Genomic DNA, 20,115 nt, shown 5'->3' with positions numbered 1-20,115 from the left:
TATTTTCTTTATGTTTTGGGTGCTGTAATTTGAGGTAGGTATTTTTTTATCCCCGTTTCATAAGTGATATTGAGGCTTAAGGTAAAAAAGTATAAAATTAGTCCGAAGTCACACAACTACTAAGTGAAAGGGGGCAGTATTTGAACCGAAGTCTGTCTGACTTTACAGCCCATGTTCTTAACTACTTTGTTACACTGCTTTTCAAGAAGATTATCAGTAATTGCAAATGAATTACATTTTAAGTAATTAATTTCTCTTACAGATGGAGCAGCCATGCGGGCTGGAGTACAGACCGGTGATCGAATTATCAAGGTAAGGAAAAGACTATTAGGGACTTTATGGTGGAATTTTTAATAAGCGTATATTAGCCATATTTTAATTTTTTTTTACTTGGATTTTTATAAAAAGCAGCAAATCACGTATGATGGATTCATGGATTATAAAAACATATTTCTTTTATTTTAAAATTAATATTACCCTTCACTAAAAGGCAAAGTAAAAGGCTTGAATAAGTGAAGTCATACTATATTCTTGTATAGAAGAGTAGCTCACAGTTGTGAACATTATTTGTCTCCATATTAATTTGTTAGCAAGAAGTTTTCATCAGAATATACTGGTAGAATTGGAGAATTGTGCCATTACTTGTCAGATGATTGAATAATAACTTTACAAAGGTATAAGATTAGCTAAAGAAAAAAGTGTTTTTTATGTGGATATGTGTGAGATGAGATAATGTGGATTAATTTAAAACAAGTGACTCTAGTCTAGACATAAACCTATCAGTGGAACATAATAGAGAGTCCAGAAACAGGCTTTGAATTCTTGAATTGCGATCAGTAATGAAAGAACGGATTCGTCAGTAATTACTTTTGAGACAGTTGACTAATTTGATTACTTAAAATCAAATTACTATACAGGAAAAGACACCATGAACATACTTACAAAGAACAATCTGGGAAAAAAATTTGAAATGTATTACAAAGTATATTCTTAATTGTAAAGAGCACTTTAATAACACTTTTCAATTATTGGGAAAAGAATAAAAACAGTCTAATAGAAAAACGGGCAAAGAATTCTATCAGGCAATTCTCCACAGTAATTGAAATAAATAATAAGGATATGTTCAACCTCACTGATAACTTAAATGTGAAATATATTTGGTTTTCAGAAATTTTAAAAATTGATAATATACATTAGGCATAGTTTGGGTATGATAAAATGGCTACTCTCATAGGTTGTTGTGAGTATAAATTAGGTAAAATCTGTTTGGATGGAAATTTGTGAATATGTATCAAAAATTATATACTTTAAGTGTCTAACCTTTGACTAGCAATTTTGCTTTTAGGAACATACCTAAGGAAGTTAATGTACAAATGTGAAGTGGTATATGTATAGGGAAATTCATTTCAGCTTTATCATATTGAAAACTTGTAAACAACCAAAATATGCATAAATGTTTTTTCTGCAGCTTTGAAAAAGAATATATTAGGTCTATACGTACCTGTAATGAAAGATATCCACAATACAATAAAAAGTATTTATTTGCAGAAAAAAAGACAGTTATAATATATATGCATATGTATGTGTCTGTGGTGTGTGCATACTAAAATAGTGTCTCAAAGATTAAACATCATGGTTAACAGTTATCATCTCTGGTGGGCGTGATGAGTATACTTTTACTTCTATTTTATACACTGATACATTTGAACTTATGAAAATAAGTATTACTTTTATCAGAGAACAAATAATGTTATATCCATGTTCGATATTTTTACCTTAATTTGTATTGTTTAGTGGAGACTTTGGCTAACATTTCCTACATGTTTTCCTAACATTTCCTAGCCTGTCTGAAAATTAATTTTCTTTGTAAAGATTAGGTCATGATTGGAAAATTAAAAGTAAGTTGATGTTATTTTGGAAATATTGCTTATTTTTTTATCTTTAAAAATGTATTATGCTTTTGACAAATCATAAAAGCAAAGAGATATTTTCTATTGCAAGGGCTCTTCGTTATGAAGGTTTTGTAAACCTGTTGCATGATATGTTTTGTCATCTATCATGGTGAATACATTTTAGTGCCCTTTAAATCAAGGCCTTGTTTTGTGTTCAGGCTCATTTTGTTGTTGAGTATACCTTATAGAATAGTGGCAAAAATTAATATTAGACCAAATATATACATATTTTAATAAATACGTAGCCCTGTTTACTATATTACAATTGGTTATGTTATGTATAATAATTCCTGAAGTTAGTTTAGCCATTTTCTCAATAGAATTTATCTGATACACACTATTTTCTTATAGGTGAATGGAACATTGGTGACTCATTCAAATCATTTGGAGGTGGTGAAGCTAATCAAATGTAGGTGAATGTTTTAGTTGTTTTCTGAAACCCTCAAAGCAAGGATCAGCAAACATTTTCTGTAATGGACCGGATAGTAAATGTTTTAGGCTTTGTGGGCCATATGGTTTACTAATTGACTCTGTCATTATAGCTCAAAAGCAGCCATAGAAAATATGTAAATAAATGGGTGTGTCTGTGTTACAATAAAATTTTACTTGCCAAAACAGTCTGTGGGCCTAGTTTAGCCCCTTGGCTAGAGTTTGCTGACCCCTGCATTAAAGGAAAGTCTTAGGTGAAAATTCTTAACTTAAGTAACTATCTTCTGTCAACTTCAGATATGTGGTTGATTATAATATACTTGCCATTCTTGGTAATATTGAAAGTATGTTTCAAAGAAATGTATGAGTCACCTGAGAGAGAGGAGATTGAAAATTGGACACAGTGGTCTGTATGAACTGAAATAGAACTTTAAAAACTATCTAATGTAGTCACTTTCCCTTAGATAAGTAAATGATTAAATCTAAGGTAGCGATCTCTTGGAAATCTCCAAGGTTAAGAGTTTATAATCTGTATCACACTATACCATAGTAAAGTAGACTAGAAATAAGGGATGGTTGTTTGTGTCTAAGCAGAAACACTATAGTTTTATTTAATCCTATTACTTTTCATTGAATGGACATCTTTAGAATAAATTCAGTCAACTGAATTCCTTCTTAGCCTTCTTACTATTAAGTAAAGCAGCCCATGAATTCCTTTACCTTTTTATTGGAGTACCAGTGCTCTAAATGGTCATTTTGACCATACTTCTTAACTTTAGTATATATTTTTTTAAATGTGATGATCAAAATTAGATTCCCAAAATTAGATACTTAAATAAATTTAATAAGATTATGATTTATAAATTTTATGTGCTACCTAAATATGATGGTTTATGATAATAAATATATGCCTGATAACTAATTGTTACAGAATATAAAAAGCAAGATTATTTCTTTAGCTTTTTAGATTATATATGTTACTCATTCTAATATAAATTTTACTTAAAATATTAAATCCTAGGACTATAGCAATAGATTACTTATCCATTAATGAGAACCTAGCTAAAAATTTAAGGTAAGCATAAAACACTCTGAATATCCAAAACAGATAGAAATTTGAAATGGCTAAAGCCTGTGTTCTATACTTGTAATAGAGCTTCCTTGTATTCTACTCCTTAATGCATATTCTAGACATAACAAAAGTGATTTCAAATCAAAGCAGTTTAAAAACAGAAAAGAAGAGAAGAAGTAGGAAGCTATTTTAGGCAACCTCATATTTAAGTAAATAAGATATAATAGATGACTTTCTGAGAAATAACCTTAAAAAGGGTATATACTTAAAATCCCCCCAAATCATAGCATTTGCGACCATTAAGTATAAAAAGAAAAAAGTTTTTAGAACCTCAAACATTGTGAAATGGGTTAAATTGGGGAAAAAGTGTGAAATACATTTAAAAGTGTAAAATACACTTAAAGTTCTAAGAGAAAGATTTTTTGTCATTTACAAGTCAGTTACTGAAAGAAATTCTTTATTTGGAAAGTGCCATTTCTTCTTGATGCTAAATGAATAATGAATGTCTTTTGTTAAGTCTTTCTGTTTATGGTTAATTTTGCTTTCTATAGTTTTTTTTCCCCCATAATATATCTAGTGAATTTCTGTCTTTTCCATATTTTTAAAATTAAAACTCACTATTTAATTATTGTGGTTTTTTCCCTTGGTTTTTATGGGATATATTTTGTCAAATTTATTTTGCAAAGTTAATTTAAAATTGCTTTTTTATATTCCAGAAAATTAAACTCTGCCTAATTAATATCATCTTAAATATGATTTTTCAAATTTGCATTTAAGAAATTAATTAAACATAGCCATTAGCAGATGGTTGATATTAACTCACTCTTCTCTAATTAAAAAAAAATGGGAGTTATAAATTTTATTTACTTTTAAATAATATCTGATCTTATGAGTAGTAATTTGCTATCTAAAAATAGCTTTGTTGTTTTAGATCTTAAGAGGAGTTATAAAAGAGAAAAAAACAGATTGGATTCTTTTTATGTGGAGAAATGGTTAGCAGATGATGAAACTCACATAAAATTGGATCTTCTAGACCTGTCAAAGACTAAGTGGTGAAATGCTATAAAAAAATCTTTTTTACAATGTTAATTTTCTTTTCTTTCCTCTTTCTTCCATATCTCCACCCCAAGCTGGTTCCTATGTAGCTCTTACTGTTCAGGGACGCCCACCTGGGTCGCCCCAGATTCCACTTGCCGATTCTGAAATAGACCCATCAGTCACTGGACATATGTCTCCCATCATGACATCCCCTCAATCACCTGGAGCATCTGGGAATATGGAGAGGATTACTAGTCCCGTGCTTATGGGGGTAAGAGTGGGAAAATTTCTTTATAAATGTTCACTTGCATAATGCCTTTGCTTTATGTTGAGAGTTTTGCAGTATTGAGCTGATAAACAAATTTAAGTCCAAGATTCTGGAAAATAACCTTATTTTAATAATTACATAATACATTTGGCCCTTGAACAACATGGGTTTGAACTGCACTAGTCCACTTATACATGATTTTTTTTTCAACAGATATGTACTGTATTACTGTAAATGTATTTTCTATTCCTTATGATTTTCTTAATACTTTCTTTTTTTAGCTTACTTTATTATAAGAATACAGTATATAACACATATAACATACAAAATATGTGTTAATCGACTGTTTCTGTTATCAGTAAGACTTCTAGTCACAGTAGCTAAGTTTTTGAAGAGTCAGAAGTTATATGCAGATTTTCGACTGTGTTAGGAGAGTTGGCACATTATTCAAGGGTCATATGTAATTTAGAATGATTACTGAGTTCTGAGATAGCAAATTTAATTCAGCAGACATTAAACACCTACTACATACAAAACAATTTGCCACTCATGAAAATATAATTAATGTATGGTATGTTCAAGGTCCTTAGTTATCTTAAATATACACTTTAAGAGGAAAAAGGGTTTTTGTTTGTTTGTTTGTTTTGTGTTGTTTATTGTTGAGTCTCTAGTGCCTGAAAAAAGTGCCTAGTATTTGGCATATGGTAGATGGTTAATTAACCTTTGTTGTTTGAGATTGAATCAAGAGTATACAAGTAATTATAATACAGAGGCAGAATGTGACATGTGCAAAAAAATATTAAATTCTATAAAGATTCAGAGGAGAAAGAAAGCACATCCAGTTGTGTGATAAGGAAGGACTTCATGGAAAGATATTATTTGAATTGAGACTTGAAAAACTGATAACATTTAAGTGGTGGCAGTGGAAAAGGAGGAAACCTAGACAGAGGAAGTAGAGGTGAAGAGTCAAAAAAGCACCCAGTATTTATTTATTTTTTTAACATCAAGTATTTTTGAGATGTAACCAGGACTCTTGTTTGTCTGGTGCTTGTGAAGGATTTATGTAGTAGGAGATAAGCTTGAAAAAAGTAAGGCTTTTTATTTTGAAAAATCACAATTCCCAGGCTAATTTATATAGGCAGTAAGATCCATTAAAAAATTTTTTGAGCAAGAGAGTGATGTGGTTATAACAAGACTTTAAGAAGACTAATTTGATAAAATAAAGAGTTGTAAAACAAAGAGAAATGGCAGAAGATGAATTAGGGAGCTGTGTTAATATTTCAGATAGAAAGTACTAGGAATTTGAGTCATGCATGGGGATTGATAGTAAAGATCCAAAGAAGGAAAAATATAAAATGTTATTTTTATACTTAAGACAGCTTCATTTCTCCAACTAATATCAATATTTAATGTTTTGTTGAACCTAGTTTAATAAGAGTGAAAAAGGCTGAAATTTTCTGGTAATCTTTTATCGTTAAGTGTCACTTCTCAATGTCTGTCCTCATAACTGCTGGAAAACAGGTATTAAAAATTGGAGCTGGAGCATAACGTTATATGTCTTGTTTTTGCTACTTATTTTAGATTCACTTTCCCTGTATTGGTTGTTTGTTTGTTTGTTTGTTTGTTTTATCTTTTTCTAGGAGGAAAACAACGTGGTTCATAACCAGAAAGTAGAAATTCTGAGAAAAATGTTACAGAAAGAACAGGAACGGCTACAGGTACTAAGTTATAAAAGGGCTGTTTATAGGTCAGTCAAAATGTGAGTGGACCTAGTTGAATTGGTTTTATCATAATCACAGTCAATCTATATTGTAATCAGTACCATTACCTATTTGATTAATAATGGACTTTTTCTCTACTTTCCTGACATAAGTAATTCTCAAAATATTTTTATAACTTTTTAGTTATTGCAGGAAGATTACAATCGAACACCTGCACAAAAATTGCTAAAAGAGATCCAAGAGGCCAAGAAACACATTCCTCAGCTACAGGAGCAGCTATCCAAAGCCACAGGCTCTGCTCAGGTAGCATCACTATTAAAAGTGCTACTCAGCTATTTGCAGGAACATATTCTTCTGAGAATTTGTCAGAGAATGTTGCAGTTGCCTTTTTAAAGTTGTTTTTTCTAGCGTAGCCCAACAGAACGTCCTGTGTTCAATGTTCTAGAAATAATAATTAAAAGAAATGTGGGCTTCTGATTATTTGCTTCTTCATGATGTAATGTTTCTTTGTTCCATAATTATTTTAAAATGAAATTTGTGCTTTTGCTTTGATGTGATGAATTACTAAAATGTATTTGGATGCATCTCTTTATATTTTTGAGGTTGATTTTGCTATTGTGAAACAGAATGGCAGTCATGTTTTTAAATAGGAATGTATGATTTTACAAATAGACAGGCATTGTGCTAAGTACATAGACAAGCATTTTTTTTATTCAGTCTACACACTGAGATTAGATACTACTGTTATTTCCCCCCATTATACATATACATTTAGAGAAACTCAGATTGATTAAATAACTTGTCTGAGATCATGTAGCTCAAAAGCAGTGGAATTGAAATTTAAGCCCAGTGTGATGAATTCAAAGCACATTCACATTCTTAATGACTATATTTTTATTGAAATTTTAAAATAGATTTCAACAGAATTTGTTCCATAGGTATAAATATGGAGATGATTGTTTCATTAGATAAAAATAACTCAGGATTTATATATCATGCAGATTTATATTCTGTACTATTCAGATTTGGGATATGGAAAGTTCCTTTTATTTCATCTTAAAACAAAATGGATTAATCGCCTTTACCATTTAAAATGAGTAAAAGCTGTTGATTTGCTGTTTTTCCTCAGTTAGGTCTATAAGTGAAAGCCGGATTCATAGATCTAAAAGGATTTTTTGAGATCATCTAGTCTAATCTGCTCGTTTTAAAGTTAAAAAATCATGCAGTGGTTGTGAAAACTAGGTCCTAAACTGGTTAAATGACTCATACAAGGTCACACAGTTTTACCAGTTTAGTGTACTTTCTGTTACACATTATTTTTTCATTACTTTGAGTGATGAAGTTTTGAGTATTGTGCCTCAGTAATGTTGACAGGTTTATGGTATTGTTATTACTTAGCAAAGAACATTCTTTCTGTTTGAATAGTAAAAATGTGGTTTCTGATCTAAAAGCTTATAATAATTTATATTAGTTATAGTGTAATAATCTTTACAAATGGGCAAGAAATATAAATGATATAATTTAACAAACTATCTTTATGCTCTATGTGGAAGTTTGAACTTTTTCTCTTTACTAAACTGTCTTTAAGGTCATTGCCATTATAGAACCACAAAATTTGCGGTTATGTTTTTTAACTTTTAGAGCTTTAAGCATTCTTGATCACATCAAACTGGCCAACTTTTAGCAGTCTCCCATTAGACTGTAGTGCAATTATATTTCTTTATGCAGCCAATAATGAAAAGTTTTCATTTTAAATGTGTTCGTGTGTGTGTTTAATCTGTTTTAGGATGGAGCTGTAGTTACATCCTCCAAGCCTTTAGGTGACACGCTAACAGTCAGTGAAGTAGAAGCAGATCCTGGTGATGGACTAGGCAGAATTGACTATAGCAGTGGAGATGCTTCTTGGCCCAGTAGTGACAATGCAGATGTAAGTGTTCTATATCTTTATCTTCTTGTATTCTTATTTACGTGAATTAGAGGTGTTCTCTTATTACTTACTTTTTATCACTGCCATCTTTAATGTAGCAATTTGATATGCAGAGGTTCTGGACACTGTTGATGTGAGCTTTTAATTCCAGAGTTTACTTTTTCCCTTGGACACCCATTGCCAAATATTTCCTTTGAAGAGATGAAATTTCTCAGCAAGCATCTTGTTTGCAGGTAGAGAAGTTAATAATGGCAGTGCTTTATACTGAATCAAGAGGCCAATTGTTGATATCTTTAAGAACCTGTCAATATTCCATTTGTGGTCAGAGTGACTCAGTCCTGAATCATGGGGCACTTTGCCATTACAAAGAGGAAAAGAGTTAGTCCTGTTAGGTAGACTTGACCCAGAAATTGCCAGATGAACATGGATATTTGTTAAAAGATAAGAAAATATTTTAAGTTGAATATGATGTAGCTTCCTAGTCGTATGAATACTTGAAAGCCAGGTTCACTGTTACTCAGCAGTACTTTGTAAGTAATATGCAGTAATAGGAATAATGACTTAAAAATAGATCACCCTTTTTAAAAGTGATGAGGAAAGTAGTCAAAATCAATGTTTTTAAACTGGTTCATGAAATCAATTTAGCGGGTTGGGACCAGGATTAAAAAAAAAAAAAGGAAATAAGAGTGCTTTAGATAGGGAAACAGTGTTACTTCTTATGACTTTTGTTGTATGCACATTTATGTGTGAATATGTGTGTGTGTGTGTGTGTGTGTGTGTGTGCGCGCGCGCGCACACACATATGCTGATTAACAATGTAAAATTTCTCTTTTATTAAAGGTTGTGGTAAATAAAAAATGGAAAACTACTGGCCCAAGCCATCTTTCAAGCCACCTTTTGAGGCTTAGACCCAATGACTCAGCTCTTTATACAAGGACAATTTGAGGATCTATTTATTTATTTATTTTTAAAAGATGGTTTTAGGAGTCTTATGATTGGGTAGGCCAAAAGTTTTAATGAAAAATTCAATTTTGACTCAAGCAAAAATTTATAGTAGCTAACATTTATTGGGCTATACCATGTGCTATAATAAGTGTTTTATATTCCTTATCTTAGTTCATTCTCAAAACAGTCATGTGAAATAGTCTCATACCTTTCCAAAGAAAAAAGCGAGGCCAAATGGAGTTAACCAATTTGCCAAACTTACCCAGGTGGTATGTGATCTACCTCTGCCTAGCTATAAAGTACCAGTACTCTAAATGTAAGCAAAGGCACTGAGATATAAAAAATTGCATAACATTTTGGGAGAGCAGTGAAAATTTTACTGGTGTATTAGGGTTATGAATGAAATGGCTAGAGTTTTTCTTAGAAACGAAGTCTTGAGTCCAGATTATAAAGGACTTCAACTTGTTCTTGCAGTACTGCTTTGGGGAATCCATCTCATATTCTCTTTTTTATTTTAGTGCTACTTCTCTCTGTTTTCATGGCTTGTTTCTACCATTAAGTGGAAAGTGTCTGAGAACATCGGGACTGCCTTATTTACCTTTATGTCTCCAAAGCCTGGGCAGATTGTAGGAATTTAGAACAAGTGATCCAAATGAAAAATTTGGATTTTATCTTGTATATAAAGGAATGTTACAATAAAAGCTGTGTCTTAGATATAGAACTTTATAAAATACAGAGTGAATTGGCAAGAGTAGAAACAGGCATTCCAGTGAATTAAGACTGTTTGATACATAATCAGTGTTTATTAAGTACTTGAATGAACAACAGTGAATGATTAATGAGTTTGAGCTTTATTTTGCATTGCAAAAGAGAGGCACAATCAGAAACATGTCAGTGTGGAAAAAGAAGTAGAGTAAAGAGACTAGGAGATTTGTAAGAAGACTGCTTGGCTTAGTAGGAACTTAACAAATGTGTGGTGAATTGCTAATAGTTACCATTTATTGAATACCTGCTTTGTGTCAGCAGTTGTACCGAATGCTTTATAGATACTCTTTTTAACTCTCATAATAATCTTCGAGAAGCAATATCACCATTTGATAGATGAGGAAACTGAGACCAAATAAATAAATGGATATTGTGGAAATCCAGGTGAGAGGTGAGGTATTGATTGCATAAAGAGAGATGATATATTTACTGAACACAATACAAACTAGCTTAATTCCTACATGAGTCTATTTGAAGCTAAAATGTGCTTCTTTTAGTTGATGGATTTCCATGTTTGTTTCAGTTGTATTATATTAAGATTGTAGGAACCAATCAGTGTTTTTATCTTTTGAATCAGTGCTTTTAATTTTTGTATATGTGACCCTAAGTTTGTGTAAGGTGATGTCAGCATGATTTCTTCATTGTAAAGTTTTCCATTAAGTTCTTATGCCTGCTGTTGATCAAAATGCCTGCATCCATTATTTAATTAGTTGTTTCAAAATGATGATATAGTTTTGTCATTTTTTCTGTATCAGATGGAATTACTTTATGAAGAATAATTTCCCTTACTAGTTTGTAGATTATCCTAAAATATAGCTTGTACAGGAAAGGTGGGACAAATGCTTGATTCTTTTCTTTTATGTATGTTTTCAGAAGAGGTCGTACTCTAACAAGTCCAAAGGTTACCAATGTGACCTTACATGCATGCACGCATGTGTATGATATTTTGAATTCATAGATTCTGACGTTCTTGCTTATTGTGCTTTGGTTTGTTGCAATCATTATTTTTGATGCTTAAATTTTCCCCTTTTTTTGGCCAGTGGCCTCCTTAGATTTTCTTTTGACGTGATTCCCCAGTATTTTTCTAGATTTGTCTTTTATATCTCTTGTTCAAGACCCAAAGTTACCCATTTCTCTAAAGCGGAGCTTATTTTTGAAACTACTGTTAGTTCTTTCTTCTGGTTTCTGGGTATATGAATAAATAGCATGTATCCTATTTATTGGCATTCACACAAAAACCCCTTTTGCCTCATTTTCAGTTGCTCTGAAGAATGGCTCCCATTGCTTTGGGGTATTCCTCATCCCCCAGAATTGAAATTCTGTGTATCATATCGTTTGTGTTTTATATTAGCTCATTGCAAATATACCATTTTTTTAAATAAAAACATTTTATAAAAATCTATCAGTTTCACATGAGGTAGCAACAGAAAATTAAAAGCTTAATTTTATTCATGTAAATAGGCCAAAGTGCTTTTAATTTGGATAGAATAGTTTGGGACAAAGGGGTTAGAAAAGATGGATAAAAATAATATTTTATTTTTTTTGGCATAATGAGTTTGAGATATGTAACATATCTAGAGTTAATTGGTAGAAATTAGCCTTCGGGCTTGGAGATGAAGTAGAACTATTCTATTGGTTCTATATTGTTTTAGCAATAAAAAACTAAAAGACTAAGAAAATAAATGATTTGCCAAAGTCAGGAAAAATGTAGCAGAGCCAGGTATTATATGAAAGATATTTAGTAGTTTCAAATACATATATGAAATTCAGAACGTTATTCTTCCATAGAGATAAGGACTGTTTTTTCTTATCTCCTTTTGGCAGACCTATTGAAAGGAATGGAATATCTTTTTTTTTTTTTTTTTTTTTTAATAGAGTCCCAAGAGTGGCCTGAAAGAGAGGATTTCTCTAGAAGAAAACACAGAGAAAAATGAAGTAATTCAGGATACTGTGAGTATGAAATCCATTAAACGATAGTGCTTTTTTAATATCTAAGTGACAGATATCTGCTATTTGTATATTCTTTTTTTTTTCTTTTGAGAGAAAGCTTAAACTTTAAAGGAACTTAATAAATTTTTGATAAATTGAGTTACTCCATAGTTAGTATTATTAGGTGGTTTGTTGTCTTTTTATTATAGTAAAATATACATAACATAAAATTTACCATTTATTTTAAAGTATACAGTTCATTGAAATTAACTTACATTCACCTTGTACAGTCATCATAACATTTATCTATAGAACTTTTTCATCTTCCCTCAACTGAAACTTGGTGCTTATTAAACACTAACTCTCCATTATTATCTCCCTGAGCCTCTGGCAACCATCATTCTACTTTGTCTTTATGAATTTGACTACTCTGAGAACCTCATTTAAATAGAGTCATACGATATTTATCCTTTTGTGACCAGACTATTTCATTTAGCATGTCTTTCAGGTTCATCCATGTTGTAGCATGTATAAGAATTTTTTTCCTTTTTAAGGCCAAATAATAATTCATTGGATACATATACCACATTTTGTTTATCCATTCATTTGTCAGTGAACACTTGGCTTGTTTCTATCTTTTGGCTATTGTGAATAAATGCTACTATGAACATGACTGTGCAAATATTTGTTTAAGTTCTTTCAATTCTTTTTGGCATATACTCAGAAGCAGAAATGTCAGGTCATGCATATTTTTAATTGAATACTTTTCACATTCTGATTTTATTTTTTGATTAGACTTGTATGAAGTTTTATAGTAAAAGACTTAACATATTGCGACACATTGACTAATAGCAACGTAAGGACCGTTGAAAAATCAGAAATCTAATCAGCTATAAAATTAAGAGTTGTCTACTACTCAAAACAAATTTCTATTGTTTCACCTGATTTTTTTCTTAAGTAATTACAGTCTTGAGGTTTAAAACACAAGTAGTAAAAAGGGCCGAATTAATTTTAGGAGATGCAAATGCATAGCGTTGGGATACACTTAAGGAGGAAAAACTACAGCTATATATTATTTACTCAATTTATAACTTGTTGGGTCTATGTACATAATTTTAACTTTAGCTACTTTGCAGATGACTCCCAAATCATTATAGCCCCACTCCCTTTGCTTAGCTACAGATCCCACATGTTCAACTGCTGTTAGAATTAAGCCAAACTCATTCTTTTCTATTTATTCCAAAATTTTTATTTATTTTAGTACTATATGGTCTTTGATATTAGTGTTTGTGAACTTCAAACATCTCGTATTTTTTACATTCTACATTAATGCCTCTATATTGCGTTTTCTATGCTAAATTTAACGTTGTAAATGAGTTGACATCTGTTAACATGGAGTGAGATCTGCCAACCCGTTTATTTTTATAATTTTGTTTTCTTTCTATAGCAGTGTCTTGTGTGATTACTTTAATTTTTTATTTTTTAAATTTTTTTCATTTTGCCAGTGATCAGCAACCATGAGTGAATTTGTTTCTCAGGACATTTGGCAGTGTTTGGAAACATTTTTGATTTTCATGACTGGAGGGCTGCTACTGGCATCTGGTAGAGGGCAAGGATGCTGCTAAATACCTTACAATGCACAGGACAGCTCCCACAACAACGAATTATCTAGCCCAAAATATCAACAGTGCCAGGGTTGAAAAACCCTGCGTTATGCACTTATGAAATATAATTAAAAATGAAAATATGGGGTTCATTGACAGCCTTCAGCTCTGTGACATTAATAGAAATCTTTATATTAACCTCTCTGCTAACTTTGTCTTATCATTTCTACTCTTATTTGTCCTTTGTCCTGTGGTCTTCACTCACTTTTTAAAATCTAACTTTAAAAATTTAAACTTTGTAAGCCAACTTTCTTTCTGTAACAAGGTCTAGATATATATATAATAATAGATGAAATACATTTATTATATGAGAGTGATTAGAATCAGATAACCAAGGGTATGGTAACCAAAGGGTATTTACTACTTTTGAAGGGAATGTCTCCCCCCAACCCAAAAATACTGTTGTGGTTTTTTTTGGGAAAGTGATTCATGGCCTTGAAAATTTGAGAACCATTTCTTTAAAAATAAAGTACATAAAAAAATAAAAGAAATCCCTCCCGTTCAATGAACCATGTCTTCTTAATGGTTTGACTTTATTCTTTCTCTGAATTTGATGACCAGATAATTTTTCTGTTTCTTTTCTCTAAATATTACCAGGACACTCAACCACTTATCGGGAGTCCCTCAACCCGTATAGCACCTCATATTATTGGAGCAGAGGATGATGATTTTGGTACTGAACATGAACAGGTGACAGTGTTTTTTCTGAAAAACATCATTAATTTTATGAGATGTTTGTTGCAAAAATGAACACTTCCTGGAGATTGTCATTGTATTTTTAAGAATCCGAAGCTAAATATTAGAATTAAGATAACTTGGTTAATTGCATGGGTTAATTGCTTACTTTGGCTTTAACCTATAGAAATTACTTTTTAATTTATTAAAAACTAGTAAGAGGTCATTGATTTATACCTAAGTACTTTATTTTGGGAGAGGGCGGTTTCGTTGTAAAGGTTTTTTTTTTTTTTAATTCCAAATTCCAGTTGTTTGTTGATGGTATATAGGAATATGATTGGCTTGATTCATGTCCTTGGTCTTGCTAATAAATTCACATGCTACTTCTAGGAGCTTTTTAAAATAACTTTCTGGGATTTTCTACATAGACAACCATCATGTTTATGAGTAGAGGCAATTTTTATTTTCTTATTTTCAATCCATTTATCTTTTATTTCTTATTATCTTTATTGCACTGATTAGGACTTCCAGTATGAGGTTGAATTGGAGTGGTGAGAGTGGTGAGACAGGACATCTTTGCCTTATTTCTGATTTCAGGGAGAAAGCATTCAGTCTTTTATTGTAAAGTATGATGTTAGCTATTGGTTTTTTGTAGATAACTTTTATTATAGATTAAGGATGTTTCCTTCTATTCCTGGTTTGCTGAGAGTTTTTATTATGAATAGATGTTGAATTTTGTTGAATAATTGAGATGTTTATATGGTTTTTTTTGACCTGGACTCCTAATATGGTAAATTAATTTGATTGATATTAGCATGTTGAGCCAGCATTACATTCCGGCGATAAACCCTAATTGGTCATAATGTATTTTCCTTTATATATATTGCCAGATTCAATTTGCTATTATTTTGCTGAGGATTTTTGTATCTGTTTTTATAGGGGATATTGGTATGTAGTTGTTTTGTTTTGTTTTTGTAATTTCTTTGTCTGGTTTTGATAGTTGGGTAATGCTGGCCTCCTAGAATAAGTTAAGAAGTGTTACCTCCTCTTGTATTTTCTGAAAGAGATTATATAGATTTGGTATTGTTCGTTTAGATTAACTTTATTCTTATTTTATTTAAATGAAAAATTATATGAAAATTGTGATTCTGGGTTACCTAAGTTTAACTATTACTGTTTTCTGTTTACAGTGTAATTGGGGAATATGCAAGTATTCTAGGAAGTATCTTATTTAAAATCGTACAACTCCATTTCCTACCACCATTTCTGTAATTAGCCAAAAATAAAAGGAAAACAGCTATTTGATTAGGATAAGACCTTCCATTACATTTTTAGAAGTGTTGTTAGGTAGTTGTTTACAAATTGATTTTTAGACATCTCAGCTCCTTAATAATTATCTTTTAAGCTTGCATCCTCCCAAAATGGTCTTTCTTCCAGCCTATCCCCAAAAGATTATTAATTTTCAGAGGAAGAGATTCCATAGCCTATGTTGCTAAGAAATTCTAGTGAAATTTTTAAATTTTTGAATTTTTTTAGGGTAGATCAAAGTGTAATTTGGATAGTTATGTTTAATTGAGCTTACATTTCATTTTGCATTTGTATGCTGGAGTTATTGATGTATATTAATTTCTTTTTCTAGATCAATGGACAGTGCAGCTGTTTTCAGAGCATTGAACTGCTAAAATCTCGCCCTGCTCACTTGGCGGTTTTCTTACACCATGTAGTTTCACAATTTGACCCTGCAACATTGGTAATATATTTACAGTTTAGCCAATTCAGAGTTTTTCTATTGATTCATAAAACATAAAACTTTTCACTTCTGTAAGATAGACTTCTTTCAGTTTTTTAAACATATAAGGATAGATATGAAAGATACTTAAAATGTTATTAGTTTGTTTTTTAAAGACTTTGTTTTATTGTAATAACTGCATTGTTTATAGTGACCTACCTGTTCCAAACATTCCTACTGTATGAGAATCTAACAGATTACATTTTTCAAGATTTCTCACTTTTTCTTTTTCATTTTTTTCTCTACTACAGCTCTGTTATCTCTATTCAGACCTTTATAAACAGACCAATTCCAAGGAGACTCGTCGCATCTTCCTTGAGTTTCATCAGTTCTTCTTGGAGCGATCTGCAGTAAGTTACCAAGTTAATTAAAATCTTTGTGCTAGTACATTGAATTTTTGGCTTCCTTCCAGTCTTCCCTCTTGTGATTTTGGACTTTATTGTGCTTTGCGACATCTGTATTATATATCTCAATTATTGATTTCTCTTGACTGTTATTTTTTATTCCTCTAAATTAGTTGTAAGCATATGAATTCTCACAGTAAGTTTTAAGGGATATGTATGTATATTTGGGTTTATACATGTGTATAATTAGGATGAGGGAGTTAAACAAGAACATAAATGATACACATTTATATATTAGGATCCAAAGGACAATACTTGCATAATTGAACTCTGGTTGGCCTCTTTTGAAGTTTGGAGGTACGTGTTTAACTAAATACAGGTAGAAAAATATCTTATTCACATAAATGATAATGTTTTATTTTGCCAAGAGAAATCTTAAGGTTATTTAAACTAAGAGTTTTATTATTAGCCTTGCTATAGGGTAAATAAGATTTATTAGCCCTTAATACTTCCTGGATACTGCATGTCCCTAATCCTTTCATATTTTTAATCTTTTTTTTTTAATTGAAATTATTGGGACATACCAAAATTAAAATGAAAATACAGAGCAACCAGCACTCATTGTTGCCTGAGCTTTGGCTGAACAGAACCCCTACAGCTAAGGACAAAAATAAAAGTTCACCTCAAACCAGTAGGAAAGGCCACCTCAAACCGATAGGAAAAGCGGAGGCACAAAATAGCCTGGTCTCACAACCACATGTGGCAGTCGAGAATCAAGAGGGTTACCTTGATGCAAATCCCCCTCTCCCACCTGAAGAGTGAGGGGTCCTAGCCCCATGCTGGGCTTTGCAGCCCAGGGTTCCAGTGCCAGGAAGAGAAGTCACCACAACCTTTGACTGTGAAAACCAGTGGAGATTATGGCTGAGTGAGACAGAAGGCTGTGGGAGTTTCAGGCATTCCTCTAAAAGGGCCCATGCCTGGACTTACACACTGAAAGACTCACTCTCTCTGAGCTTCAACGTGGGGGCAGCTACTTGATGAGCACCAGGGACAGACAGGGAGATACCGAGTCATCATGCTTCAGGGCAAGGGCTGGAAGGGCGACTTTCTCCCAGACAGAAGTGCAGGAAGTATCCATTGTTCCTCTGTTGAGCCCACTTCCTTCCCAGCCGATGGGTGCAGGTGTCACCATATCTGAGTCTCCATCAATCTGGATAACACAGATTGATCCACCAAGGTAATTCCTTGAGACTCTACCTATCCCAACTTATGGGCCCACCCAAGCCGCTTCCATTGTTTTATCCATACAAATGGTCTGTCTTGGCTCTTGCTCTGGAGTTTCCTAAAATACCTCAAAGGCTTACAAAACCCAAAGAAGCAGCATCTGGCCTCGGCGTTCCTGTACCTCTTGCTGAGCAGCACCAAGCCCCACACCAGGTTTCTGGCTTGATCTCTCAAGGCACCTATAAGCCCAGCACAATGGCAGCTATCTGTGGATTATTTAGTGACTCTTGCCATGTGGTTTCAGGCAGGGAACAGGCTGTGCTGAACTCATCCTGCAGCTGGACCCCTCCCAGGACCATACCACTGGGCTCACAGGACACCTACTACATAAAGCCATTCTACTAAGACCAAGAGACTTAGGAGCTCTACCTAATACAGAGAAACAGGCACAGAGAGGCAGCCAAAATGGAGAGACAAAGGAGCATGTCCCACATGAAAGAACAGAACAAGCTCCAGGAAAAGAGTTCACCAAAATGGAGACAAACAATCAACCAGATGCAGAGGTCAAAACACTGGTTGTAAGGATGTTCAATGAACTTAGGGAAAGAGTAGATGAACTCAGTGAGAACTTTAACAGAGATAGAAAACATAAAAATGGAGATGGAAAACATAAAAGGAAACCAGTCAGAAATAAAGAATACAATGACTGAGACGAAGAGTACATTAGAGAGAATCAACAGATTGGATGAAGCAGATGATATATTCACCAGTGTAGAGGATGGGGTAGCAGAGGACACCCCATCAGAACAGCAACAAGAAAAAAAAATACAAAAAAAATGAAGATAATTTAAGGAGCCTCTGGAACAACATTAAGCATAACAACATTCGCATCATAGGGGTACCAGAAGGAGAAGAGAGAAAGGAATTGAGAGACTATTTTAAGAAATAATGACTGAAAACTCCCCTAGCCTGGTGAAGGATTTAGACAAATGACCCCAAGAAATTAAGAGAGCCTCAAACAAGATGAACCCAAAGAGGCCCACACCAAGACACATCATAATTAAAATGCCAAAGGGTAAATTCAAAGAAATAATGTTAAAAGCAGCAAGAGAAAAGCAATTAGTTATCTATAAAGGAGCTCCCATAAGACTGTCATGCAGTATCTCAACAGAAACTTTGCAGGCCTGAAGGTCTTGGTACAAAATATTCAAAGTGATGAAATCCCAGAACCAAATTACTCTACCCAGCAAAGCTAGTATTTAGGATTAAAGGAGAGAGAAAGAGCTTCCCAGATAAGAAAAAGCTAAAAGAGTGCATCACCACCAGTATTATAGAAAATATTGGAAGAACTTCTTTAAGAAGAAGAAAAAATATGTATCAAAAATATGAATAAAGAGGTTTTTTTTGGAGAAACATGAGGAGTGATAGCCATCCCCACATCTCTCCCCTTGAAACAACAATAAACCGAACATCTAAAACTGAACAAAAAACACCCAGACTGCACACCGGCACGTCTGGGAGTGGGATCTGCGCTAAAGAGCTACCACAGGTCAGAACCCTGGGTGTCTGGTGGTGGATTGGGAGAAAGAAAGAAGCCGTGCTCGCAGCCCGAGCTCCTTGTAAGAGGTGGAGGAGGGTAGAAGGTGCGGCGAGTCCCTAAACAGCCTTGCCTGGGAGAGCCGTGAGCTCCATGTGGCTGGTGGCAGGGCCCAATCATCGAGGCAGAAAGCAGAGAAGCAGGGATGGCAGAGAAAAAACAGTTGATTTTTACTGGCCACGGTTGCAAAACCAAAGCTGAGCTACAGGCCCTGTTCGACAACCCAGAGGGCCTGTCCCCCCATACCCTCTGAGAATGAATATTGCGGAACCCCAGGGGAATCTCAGCAAACGCTACCAAAACTGTTGCTAACATTGACAGGGACTGAGACTGAGCGTAGCGAGTGTGATTAAATATTTACAAGAAAATAAAGGCATTATATAAAGGCATTATTAAGGATTTATATAAAGCAAGGATCAAAGAGGCTTACACACCAACTACTGGAAACCAAAAGAAAAGTGCCTTCTTTGCAGCAGGCTAAAGAGAGACCTTTACATAATAGAATTTCTTTCTGGAAAAAACAGGATTCATTTCCATTAATGCCCAGGCAGAGAAATAGTCCATTAAACATCATGAACAACCAAGGTGGCAAGGCATCTCAGGAAGAAAGAGAAATATCTCCAAAAAATAAGCTTACAGATATAGAAATATGCAACTTAAATGAGAGAATTCGGGATGGTACTTCAGAAAAAACTAAGCGAGTTCCGAAACAAGTCATATCAACAATTTCAGGAATTGAAAAAACAATTGGATGAGCAGAGCAAGGAGATTGAAAC

At 33.1% G+C, this 20,115-nt stretch overlaps 1 protein-coding gene across 4 annotated transcripts in view; it reads left to right on the top strand.

Moving 5' to 3' along the window:
• Positions 1–20,115, top strand: part of ARHGEF12 (Rho guanine nucleotide exchange factor 12) — a 148,086-nt gene that overhangs the window by 81,172 nt on the left and 46,799 nt on the right. For 2 of the 4 annotated variants that reach the window (XM_011385706.2, XM_011385707.2), the window contains 10 exons: positions 263–312; positions 2,304–2,361; positions 4,584–4,762; positions 6,400–6,477; positions 6,664–6,783; positions 8,267–8,407; positions 11,993–12,067; positions 14,308–14,400; positions 16,025–16,135; positions 16,426–16,524. In XM_011385706.2, coding sequence (XP_011384008.1) covers positions 263–312; positions 2,304–2,361; positions 4,584–4,762; positions 6,400–6,477; positions 6,664–6,783; positions 8,267–8,407; positions 11,993–12,067; positions 14,308–14,400; positions 16,025–16,135; positions 16,426–16,524 — 1,004 coding nt within the window. The remainder of the gene's footprint in view (positions 1–262; positions 313–2,303; positions 2,362–4,583; positions 4,763–6,399; positions 6,478–6,663; positions 6,784–8,266; positions 8,408–11,992; positions 12,068–14,307; positions 14,401–16,024; positions 16,136–16,425; positions 16,525–20,115) is intronic. The other 2 variants (XM_023526248.1, XM_023526249.1) reach the window with 2 other exon arrangements.

This window comes from Pteropus vampyrus, unplaced genomic scaffold (genome assembly GCF_000151845.1).
Source record: "Pteropus vampyrus isolate Shadow unplaced genomic scaffold, Pvam_2.0 Scaffold755, whole genome shotgun sequence".
Lineage (NCBI taxonomy): Eukaryota > Metazoa > Chordata > Mammalia > Chiroptera > Pteropodidae > Pteropus > Pteropus vampyrus.
The sequence above is the reverse complement of the archived record's forward strand: the minus strand, read 5'-3'. Positions and strand labels throughout refer to the sequence as shown.